The sequence below is a fragment of the Hoplias malabaricus genome, chromosome 12, assembly GCF_029633855.1.
Source record: "Hoplias malabaricus isolate fHopMal1 chromosome 12, fHopMal1.hap1, whole genome shotgun sequence".
NCBI classification, from domain to species: domain Eukaryota; kingdom Metazoa; phylum Chordata; class Actinopteri; order Characiformes; family Erythrinidae; genus Hoplias; species Hoplias malabaricus.
The window spans coordinates 8,066,419-8,079,271 of record NC_089811.1 but is presented as its reverse complement, the minus strand read 5'-3'; the positions used below and the strand labels follow the sequence as shown (position 1 = coordinate 8,079,271).

At 47.1% G+C, this 12,853-nt stretch overlaps 1 protein-coding gene across 1 annotated transcript in view; it reads right to left on the bottom strand.

Annotated features, from left to right (window-relative positions):
* Nucleotides 1-12,853, bottom strand: part of LOC136663976 (dehydrogenase/reductase SDR family member on chromosome X-like) — a 45,707-nt gene that overhangs the window by 15,561 nt on the left and 17,293 nt on the right. The window contains exon 4 of the mRNA XM_066640955.1: nucleotides 2,505-2,606. Within this exon, the coding sequence (XP_066497052.1) occupies nucleotides 2,505-2,606 (102 nt within the window). The remainder of the gene's footprint in view (nucleotides 1-2,504; nucleotides 2,607-12,853) is intronic.

The following is a 12,853-nucleotide window of genomic DNA, read 5'->3' as shown; positions in this document are numbered from 1 at the left end:
CATGGCGAGACACACTCACACATTCACTCACACACTCACACCTATGGACACTTTTGAGTCGCCAATCCACCTACCAACGTGTGTTTTTAGACTGTGGGAGGAAACCGGAGCACCCAGAGGAAACCCACGCAGACACAGGGAGAACACACCACACTCCTCACAGACAGTCACCCGGAGCAGGGCTTGAACCCACAACCCAAGGATCCTGGAGCTGTGACAGAGACACTACCTGCAGTGGCACCGTGGCACCCCCATATAAGGTCAGTGTGTATTTATTAATTTGTGCTGTCAACTGATTAAAAAGACTAATTAATATAATTAATCACACTCATTTATATAATACCCTTCTTAAAGATGTAATATTTTTAACTTAAAATTACAGCTTCAAAACCCTTGTGATGCCTCACGGACCTGTAACGGAGAATAGAGAGGCTGGTGTTGCAAGTCTGGGCTCAGCACTGCAGAAACTGCACTATGTAACTTTTGGAGGAGATTTGGAGCCCTTGCTTAAGGACACTTCAGTCATGCCCTGCCAGCTCTGGGAAACAAACCTAGTTCCTCAGCACCAGGCCACGGCTGCCCCACAGTCTATGGATTTAAAAATATTTTCAAAAAAATAAAGTTCAAATGCTAGTTCTTCCTTGTATTTATGACAAACTGTTTCAGGGAGAGATTTAGCATCAGACACATAAACTTTAACAGAGACAACTAACGCAGCTCAGGCTCCAACCTGGAAACTAGAGGGGTGTGTGTTTGTGTGTGAGAGAGAGTTATTCATGATATTTAATACATATTTCAGCATAAATAAAACATAGTTTCCCTTCTGAACTTTAATTTTTTGACTTATAAAACCCAAGCCATTTAAAACTGTTAATACGTAACCATCCATCCATCCATTATCTGTAACCGCTTATTCATTTCAGGGTCACGATGGGTCCAGAGCCTACCTGGAATCATTGGACGCAAGGCAGGAATACACCCTGGAGGGGGCGCCAGTCCTTCACAGGGCAACACACACACACACACTCACACATTCACTCACACACTCACACCTACTGACACTTTTGAGTCACCAATCCACCTACCAACGTGTGTTTTTGGAGCACCCGGAGGAAACCCACGTAGACACAGGGAGAACACACCACACTCCTCACAGACAGTCACCCGGAGGAAACCCACGCAGACACAGGGGGAACACACCACACTCCTCACAGACAGTCACCCGGAGGAAACCCACGCAGACACAGCAGACACAGGGGGAACACATCACACTCCTCACAGACAGTCACCCGGAGGAAACCCACACAGACACAGGGAGAACACACCACACTCCTCACAGACAGTCACCCGGAGGAAACCCACGTAGACACAGGGAGAACACACCACACTCCTCACAGACAGTCACCCGGAGGAAACCCACGTAGACACAGAGAGAACACACCATACTCCTCACAGACAGTCACCCGGAGGAAACCCACACAGACACAGGGAGAACACACCACACTCCTCACAGACAGTCACCCAGAGGAAACCCACGTAGACACAGAGAGAACACACTAACTCCTCACAGACAGTCACCTGGAGGAAACCCACGCAGACACAGAGAGAACACACCACACTCCTCACAGACAGTCACCCGGAGGAAACCCACGTAGACACAGGGGGAACACACCACACTCCTCACAGACAGTCACCCAGAGGAAACCCACGTAGACACAGAGAGAACACACTAACTCCTCACAGACAGTCACCTGGAGGAAACCCACGCAGACACAGAGAGAACACACCACACTCCTCACAGACAGTCACCCGGAGGAAACCCACGCAGACACAGAGAGAACACACCACACTCCTCACAGACAGTCACCCGGAGCGGGAAACGAACCCACAACCTCCAGGCCCCTGGAGCTGTGTGACTGCGACAGTACCTGCTGCGCCACTGTGCCGCTCTAAAGTTGTTGCCAAATTTAGTAAAATTACTAATTATTTCAATTCTGCATGCGTCAGTGCGTTAATTTTGACAGCACTGCTATAAATTTATGTTAAACACAAGGTGCCATTATATCTGCCCCAGCCTTTCTCCTCCACTATGTTCCTTCCATCAAATTAAAAAGAGTTTCTGTGCATTAAAATGTGAAGAAGAGTGTTCTCTGCAAAGGATGTTACTTACACAAATAAATAAAACCAGCCGTGTGACCAGAGGCACAAAAACCTCCTGACCTGACCTCCTGACTAATCCTCACGGCCCTGTCTTGCGCTCGGAGCAGCGTATTGTTCAGAATCACCGAACAAAGATTAATGAGGATTACAGCGTTATTTATAATCAACAAATAATCGCCACACTTTAATCACAGTGCGCTGAGCGAGGGCTGAAATGATGTGACTTTACCTGATTATTAACAGGTGAGAATCTGCAAAATGGTTCTGATTCTTTCAGATGGTGCTGTATTTTAACTGGAAGTGTGTGTGTGTGTGTGTGTGTCGGGGGGAGTGGTTTAACATACCGTTGTTGATGAGTGTGTGCAGTGGAAGCTTTCGGTTTTCAAAGCTGCGAACGAACTGTCTCACAGAGTCCAGCGAAGCTAGATCCAGGAATTCAAACTCCACTGAAAACAAAACAGACACGGATAGCCTTGTGTTAGCATCATTTCTGTTACACCACGCTTGGAGCAGAGCACTAAACCCTTCCCTTTCATTTCCTCTAGGGCTTGGGGACTCAGTTCTTTTTGGGATAGAGGGATGGAGTGAAGTGTGAGGGTGACATGACTCTTCAGACTGAGATTTCTCAGAGTCACGGTCCAAACAGAGGGTTATGACGCATGGTGAATCACCTGCGAAACCCATAGATGTCAGTATTTTCTCCTTTAATATCACCACTGTATTATCTTTAATTAATTTACTGTAGTTTACTTCAGTGCCGTTTACTTCAGAACAAGCAGAAAACAGCACGAGAAGCAGCTGATGTCTCAGGAGTTAGCTGTAAACTTACAGTTCCAAGTTTGAACTGAAATCTGTTCTCTTACTCCCCTGGCTTTGAACATCTGAGAAATCACAAGGGATCCAACCGGCCACCCCTGATGATAGGGCTCAGAGTATGTCATCATCAGCTCATAGGAATGCAAATGTCCGCTCCAGCAGCCCATCCAAACCGTGCCCATCACCGCGGCTTTGATTCTGGATTTATCAAAGAGCACCCGTTAATCTCTTCAAACTAGGCACTTACACAAAATAAATGCAGCTTTCATCAGCGAGGGGACCGTGGACGGTCAGCAGAGGTGAAAATAACAGCAGTTACTGTGATTTCAGTTTCAATATCAGGGAAAACTGACAGGTTTCAGCAGCATTTACTCTGAATAAAAGGAAAATAATCAGGAGTATGTTGCTCTTTTGCTGTGGTGGGAGCCTCTACTCTTCTGGGAAAGACTTAAACTCATTGTTGGAACATTACTGTGAGGATTTGATGGTGTTCATGATCAGTGGGGTCAGGTGCTGGTGTTAATTTTAAACACCACTCCAACTTTTTTTTGCTGTATTCAGGGTGATTCCGATTCCCCGCTGTTCAGACGACTGAACCACACTCTGAGATCATTTAACACAGGGCGCGGTACCTGCCGCTGTGTCACAGGATTCTGGGGAACAAAGAGTGCTTTACTTTAGGAGTGTGAGGAGCTTTTTATTTATTTTGATTTTTAGTTGACTCCATTTCTCCCTCACAGTCCTGAATTATTCAGTTATTTTCAGAGTCTGGTCCAAAGCCGGCCTCTGAGCAGCATCACTGTTTTAGTGAGGAGGAGTCGACTCCCAAAGAATCGAATCATCGGGAGTCGACTCCCGAAGAATCTATTCTTCCAGCGTCCGGGAGTCGCTCGCATCGACTGTCTTAAAATGTTAATTTTAAATAAAGAAAAGCGTGCCCATATTCATTTCAGTAATTTTTCAGTGTAATATAACTTTCAAGATATTGTTTATGCAATTTAGCAATAAAATAATTAGGTAATAAATAATATCACTAAAATAGGAAAATCTTTGGAAAATGCATCACTAAAGTTAGGCCATTTTTAATGGACTAAAACTAACAATAATTAAATGACTAAACTGAGATTAAAAATAATACACATTTTAGTCAGCTCCCAAAATTAACACTATGTGGGAATCTATTATTACAAGCGGTGTTTACGAATATTCGTACGTACTGTATTTCTCCGGGCAGCACAGTGGCGTAGCAGGTAGTGTCGCAGTCACACAGCTCGATTCCCGCTCCGGGTGTCTGTCTGTGAGGAGTTGGTGTGTTCTCCCCGTGTCCGCGTTGGTTTCCTCCGGGTGACTGTCTGTGAGGAGTTGGTGTGTTCTCCCCGTGTCCGCGTTGGTTTCCTCCGGGTGACTGTCTGTTGGTGTGTTCTCCCTGTGTCTGCGTGGGTTTCCTCCGGGTGCTCCGGTTTCCTCCCACAGTCCAAAAACACATGTTGGTAGGTGTATTGGCGACTCAAAAGTGTCCATAGGTGTGAGTGAATGTGTGTGTGTGTCTGTGTTGCCCTGTGAAGGACTGGCGCCCCCTCCAAGATGTATTCCCGCCTTGCGCCCAATGATTCCAAGTAGGCTCCACCTCGACCCTGAACTGGATAAGGGTTACAGATAATGAATGAATGAATGTATTTCCCCGTTAGACTGAGTTGGCTAAGAATCTCCGGTTCCAACAGCCTCTTATCTTCAGCAAAGAAGCATCAGATGAACCTGCCAACTTCTCTGTTGTTGCTTCCAGCACACTATCTCTAAACGTGACGAGTGCCAGGAGTGGCAGAATTTCCCGTCTCCCAAAGCCCCCACGCACCGGGGCTTCACCTGCACACAACGGCTTTTTAAAAACCACCACAAAGAGGAGGACTGGCTTCCCACTGACTTGCCTTTCATCCTGACCCGACGTCATCTCCAAACACTGGATTAGCTTGGATTCAACTCCATTACCCTCAAGGTAAAGTCCCTCCACTGCGGCCCCTCACATCTGCCAACAAAACCGAACCGTGTGAGAATTAGTCGGTGATGATCTTCCACTTAAGTCTCTTCTTGAAGTCATTCGTCATGTTACGTCCTGCTCTGGTGGGGAATTATCTTCCCAAATGGTTTTAAGGGATACAGACTCGGGTTTTGCGGTATAACAGTAATATCATACACCGCGGTATTTAAAAACCTCATGTATGTCAAAATGACGGTGGAGTTTATGGCGTGTGGGAGGTGTGTCAAATCGACTAAAATGTTAATTCCTGTGCATTTAAGAGAGCCAAAGGGAGGGGGCACTGTGGGAGCTCAGTGACTGCCAATGTCAACCCAGTAGCCCACAGCAGTTTAGCGTGAGTTTAGAGCTGAGTATGGGTTAAAAGAGAGAGGACTGAAGCTGTAAACAGACAAAACACTGTGTAATTTGAGCTTTAATTTGCTGGAAAATCTTCTGCTGTGGTGTGATAAACCACAAGTGCCTGTCAGCTCCAGCTGTGCTTCTAAACAGTGTAGAACCATCATATTTCACTTACTTCAAAACTTTTCTGTCCCTCCAGCATCAGCCGCTGAAATCTGCTCTCTCTAAGAAACAGAATTTTATCATCGACACGTGTCGGTGTGCACTGTTGGGCTGTGGTGAGCTGAACTGCACAGCGCCGAAAACCCTTTCGCCAACTTTGTGCTCAGAGATATGAGGCTCACGCAGCCCAACAGCACTCCCCACACCACAGTAATACTGTATAACGTGGTAATATTTTGAGAATATATGATGGTATGAAAAATATGGACACCACCCATCCCTAATAAAGACACATGCTAAAGTTTGTATCTCCCTGGTCTAATCAGTTGTTTAGATTAATCTTTTCACACACTCACACATACGAGCAGTTTCACACACTTACCTAGTCACTCACACACACTGTAGACAGTTTCATACACTCACCCAATCACTCACACACACTGTGGACAGTTACCTACACTCACCCAGTCACTCACACACACCTGTGGACAGTTACACACACTCACCCAGTCACTCACACACACCTGTGGACAGTTTCACACACTCACCCAGTCACTCACACACACCTGTGGACAGTTTCACACACTCACCCAGTCACCCACACCTGTGGACAGTTACACACACTCACCCAGTCACCCACACACACACCTGTGGACAGTTTCACACACTCACACAGTCACTTACACACACTGTGAACAGTTACACACACTCACCCAGTCACTCACACACACACCTGTGGACAGTTTCACACACTCACCCAGTCACTCACACACACCTGTGCACAGTTTCACACACTCACCCAGTCACCCACACCTGTGGACAGTTACACACACTCACCCAGTCACTCACACACACACCTGTGGACAGTTTCACACACTCACACAGTCACTCACACACAAACTTGTGGACAGTTTCACACACTCACCCAGTCACCCACACCTGTGGACAGTTTCACACACTCACCCAGTCACCCACACCTGTGGACAGTTACACATACTCACCCAGTCACTCACACACACACACCTGTGGACAGTTTCACACACTCACCCAGTCACTCACACACACCTGTGGACAGTTTCACACACTCACCCAGTCACCCACACCTGTGAACAGTTACACACACTCACCCAGTCACTCACACACACACCTGTGGACAGTTTCACACACTCACACAGTCACTTACACACACTGTGGACAGTTACACACACTCACCCAGTCACTCACACACACTGTGGACAGTTACACACACTCACCCACACACCCACACTTTGGGCAGTTTCACACATTCACCCAGTCACTCACACACACTGTGGACAGTTACACACACTCACCCACACACCCACACCTGTGGACAGTTTCACACACTCACCCAGTCACTCACACACACACCTGTGGACAGTTTCACACACTCACCCAGTCACCCACACACACACACACCTGTGGACATTTTCACACACTCACCCAGTCACCCACACCTGTGGACAGTTACACACACTCACCCAGTCACCCACACACACACCTGTGGACAGTTTCACACACTCACACAGTCACTTACACACACTGTGAACAGTTACACACACTCACCCAGTCACTCACACACACACACCTGTGGACAGTTTCACACACTCACCCAGTCACTCACACACACCTGTGGACAGTTTCACACACTCACCCAGTCACCCACACCTGTGGACATTTTCACACACTCACCCAGTCACCCACACCTGTGGACAGTTTCACACACTCACCCAGTCACCCACACCTGTGGACAGTTACACACACTCACCCAGTCACTCACACACACACACCTGTGGACAGTTTCACACACTCACCCAGTCACTCACACACACCTGTGGACAGTTACACACACTCACCCAGTCACCCACACCTGTGAACAGTTACACACACTCACCCAGTCACTCACACACACACCTGTGGACAGTTTCACACACTCACACAGTCACTTACACACACTGTGGGCAGTTACACACACTCACCCAGTCACTCACACACATTGTGGACAGTTACACACACTCACCCACACACCCACACCTTTGGACAGTTTCACACATTCACCCAGTCACTCACACTAACTGTGGACAGTTACACACACACACCCACACACCCACACCTGTGGACAGTTTCACACACTCACCCAGTCACTCACACACACCTGTGGACAGTTTCACACACTCACCCAGTCACCCACACCTGTGGACAGTTTCACACACTCACCCAGTCACCCACACCTGTGGACAGTTACACACACTCACCCAGTCACTCACACACACACACCTGTGGACAGTTTCACACACTCACCCAGTCACTCACACACACCTGTGGACAGTTTCACACACTCACCCAGTCACTCACACACACCTGTGGACAGTTTCACACACTCACCCAGTCACCCACACCTGTGGACAGTTTCACACACTCACCCAGTCACCCACACCTGTGGACAGTTACACACACTCACCCAGTCACTCACACACACACACCTGTGGACAGTTTCACACACTCACCCAGTCACTCACACACACCTGTGGACAGTTTCACACACTCACACAGTCACTCACACACCCACACCCGTGGACAGTTACACACACTCACCCAGTCTCTCACACACACTGTGGACAGTTTCACACACTCACCCAGTCACCCACACACACACACACCTGTGGACAGTTACACACACTCACCCAGTCACTCACACACACTGTGGACACTTTCACACACTCACCCAGTCACCCACACACCCACACTGTGGACAGTTACACACACTCACCCTATCACTCACACACACTGTGGACAGTTTCACACACTCACCCAGTCACCCACACACCCACACCTGTGGACAGTTACACACACTCACCCTGTCACTCACACACACTGTGGACAGTTTCACACACTCACCCTGTCACTCACACACTCACAACTGTGGACACTTTCACACACCCACCCTGTCACTCACACACACCGTGGACAGTTTCACACACTCACCCAGTCACCCACACACACTGTGGACAGTTACACACATCACCCAGTCACTCACACACCCACACCTGTGGACAGTTACACACACTCACCCTGTCACTCACACACACTGTGGACAGTTTCACACACTCACCCTGTCACTCACACACTCACAACTGTGGACACTTTCACACACCCACCCTGTCACTCACACACACCGTGGACAGTTTCACACACTCACCCAGTCACCCACACACACTGTGGACAGTTTCACACACTCACCCAGTCACCCACACACACCTGTGGACACTTTCACACACCCACCCTGTCACCCACACACACTGTGGATAGTTACACACACTCACCCAGTCACTCACACACACTGTGGACAGTTACACACACTCACCCTGTCACTCACACACACTGTGGACAGTTTCACACACTCACCCTGTCACTCACACACTCACCCTGTCACTCACACACTCACAACTGTGGACACTTTCACACACTCACCCAGTCACCCACACACACTGTGGACAGTTTCACACACTCACCCAGTCACCCACACACACTGTGGACAGTTACACACACTCACCCTGTCACTCACACACACTGTGGACAGTTTCACACACTCACCCTGTCACTCACACACTCACAACTGTGGACACTTTCACACACTCACCCAGTCACCCACACACACTGTGGACAGTTTCACACACTCACCCAGTCACCCACACACACTGTGGACAGTTTCACACACTCACCCAGTCACCCACACACACACACCTGTGGACACTTTCACACACTCACCCAGTCACTCACACACACTGTGGACAGTTACACACACTGACCCTGTCACTCACACACACTGTGGACAGTTTCACACACTCACCCTGTCACTCACACACTCATAACTGTGGACACTTTCACACACTCACCCAGTCACTCACACACACTGTGGACAGTTACACACACTCACCCAGTCACACACACACACTGTGGACAGTTTCACACACTCACCCAGTCACACACACACACTGTGGACAGTTACACACACTCACCCAGTCACTCACACACACTGTGGACAGTTACACACACTCACCCACACCTTTGGACAGTTTCACACACTCACCCAGTCACTCACACACACTGTGGACAGTTTCACACACTCACCCTGTCACTCACACACTCACAACTGTGGACACTTTCACATACTCACCCAGTCACTCACACACTGTGGACAGTTTCACACACTCACCCAGTCACACACACACACTGTGGACAGTTTCACACACTCACCCAGTCACCCACACACACTGTGGACAGTTTCACACACTCACCCAGTCACACACACACACTGTGGACAGTTTCACACACATTTAAACCCAAAACAAAAGCCAGAGCAACCTTTAAAAAATATGCCTAAAAATCACGTGTAAAATCTGACACAAACTGCACAAACCTTTTAAAGCATTTGTCTCACACGATTTGTATAAACACATTTGACTTTTAAAAAAGAAGGACGTCTCGCTGTAAACAGACCCCATGTGCAGCTTTGAGAATTCCCATTCACTCTCAGACCAGTGACCTCTCTGCTCCTCCTTTATACCTCTCTGATCCAACACATCAAACACACATCACAATACCAGTTAAAGCTCTCAGACAAAGCCTCTCCTGCTGAAATACACACAGCTGCGAGCGTGCTACCTGCTGAAGAGGAGTGAATGCTGGGAGAGCAGCCGTAATAAGGCCTCGCCCACCCCTCCAGAGCCTTGGGGAAGAAGCTAACCTCATTTACACTCTATCACAGCTAACCTGGAAAAAAGCCCAGCTGGGACTCGAGTGACAGAACAGGTACAGCATTCCTGAGCCAGAGAACTGGCCGCGGAGCTCTTAGACACAGCTTAGAGGGGGAGACGCTCACTACGTCAACAAAAAATGAATATGTACATGTGGATTTTGTCCTAATGCGTCCCCTTTAGGCGTAATAAGAAGAATATGCTGGGGAGTAGGTTAAAGGTGACATTCACGATTTTAAAACAAAAAAACTTTTTATAAAATTCAGAAAATGCTTTTTCACCATTCGCTGCTCTCCAGTCAGTTTTGCGCTCAAAACAGGTCTGATGTGTTTACGAAGCCCTAGAGTTAGTAAATGTTCACACTTAAAAATAATGGTTCTACAAGGGTTCTTTAGTAAAGAAAATACTTCTATATAAAACCCTAAACACATAGTATGATCCTATACAGTACCTTTACGGGAACTGTGCCTCTGTTGTAACAGGCTTGACATTGTAACAATAAAGGAACAGTTTTTGGTGCCGTATACAGGGTGGGCCATTTATATGGATACACCTTAATAAAATGGGAATGGTTGGTGATATTAACTTCCTTTTCAAGATGGGTGGCGACCATGGCGGCCATTTTGAAGTCGGCCATTTTGGATCCAACTTTTGTTTTTTTCAATTGGAAGAGGGTCATGTGACACAACAAACAATTGTTTTTCATCTTGATGGTATGGTGTGGTATATGGGGTACAAAGATAGTGGGGCCATTCGTCATCAATGGAAACCTCAAGGCCACTGGATATGCGAAATTGCTACATGATGATGTGTTTCCCTCTTTATGCACTGAAGCTGGCACGTTCCCTGAGTTTTTCCAGCAAGATGGTGCACCACCACATTATGGGTGTCGGGTCCGAGCATTCCTAGATGAACAGTTTCCTGCAAAGTGGATTGGTCGCCATGGGCCAGTTGAATGGCCCCCAAGGTCTCCCGATCTGACCCCCTTAGACTTTTATGTTTGAGGTCATCTGAAGGCAATGGTCTATGCTGTGAAGATACGAGATTGTGCAGCACCTGAAACTACAGATACTGGAAGCCTGTGCTAGCATTTCTCCTGTGGTGTTGCTATCAGTGTGTGAAGAGTGGGAGAAGTGGGTTGCATTGACAATCCAACACAATGGGCAGCACTTTGAATACATTTTATAAGTGGTCAGAAACTTGTAAATAACTAATGAAAGAATAAAGTTATGTAAAAACACACCATTGTTTTCCTTGTGAAATTCCCAATACGTTTGATGTGTCACATGACCCTCTTCCCATTGAAAAAACAAAAGCTGGATCCAAAATTGCCGACTTCAAAATGGCCGCCATGGTCACCACTCATCTTGAAAAGTCCCCCCCCCCCCTCCCATATACTAATATGCCACAAACAGGAAGTTAATTTCACCAACAATTCCCATTTTATTAAGGTGTATCCATATAAAAGGCCCACCCTGTAGAACCCTTTTTAAAAGTGCTGTATAGAACCATCTATATCACATTCTCCATTAATCTTAACGATGCAAAGAACCCTTTAATCATGTGAAAGCTTCTTCAAGAACTGTCTTCTTTTCTGAACAAGCCTTGTAGAACTATCGTTTTTAAGTATGTAGAAAAACAACAAGAAATGTTGATGAATGTTGAAAAGCATGAGCAGAGATGAGGATGTTCTCGTTATGTGCCTGACCTTGGACTACACCCTCCACCCTCCACCCATGTCTCTTCTCTGGTTCCACTTCTCTGTCATCAGTTTCAGCTGGTCTTTGTTTGCGCACTCTTCTTTGTCTGTTTTTTTTTTGTTGTTGTTGTTCTTGCACTGTTTGTCCAGTGTTTGTCCTCTGTGTCCTCAGCTCTGTTTGTTTCCACCTCTTTTGTTCATTCTACCTTCCTTTATTTTCCCTGAGTTTTATTGGCTGCAGGTTTTTGTGTATTTCTGTGTGTGTTGTATCACTCCCCGGAGTCACATGACGGGGCTAAAGAATAACCCCTGAGCACTGGGGAGTAAGACAGATCTATGAAAGAAAAAGCAGGGCTTGAAATGAAGTCTGGGAAAAGGAGCATCTGTTTGCCTGGAGACCTCTGACAGAAGGTCCCCTCTGTGAGACGGGTGAAGAGACTTTGGAGAAAACAGAAGGAAGACGGTGGTCCCATTGACTGAGACAGAAATGATGTGTCCAGGGGCACAATTAATTTCATTTTCTGCCAGCTCTCCTTGACTGATGTGATGCTCTGAGACAGAGTTGAAGACGCCGGGTCTCTGTGGACAGCAGCGAGACGAGAGCAGGACAAATGAGATAGATATGAGACAGTTTGTGGACAGCTCTTATAATCAGTGATTTGTATGATCTCTATAGAAACGGCTCAGGAGCAGCTGCACATCAGCCTAAGGTCTCCATGCTAAAGTCCAAAAGTTGACCAGAGGGGTCTTAAGTTGAGCTGTGTTTTCTCACAGAAATGACCTAATATCTAGTGTAAAGTGATCCCAGAAAAGTAGAGAGTGTAACAGCAGCAAAATGTCCTTCATGTCAGAGGAATGTGGACAGTT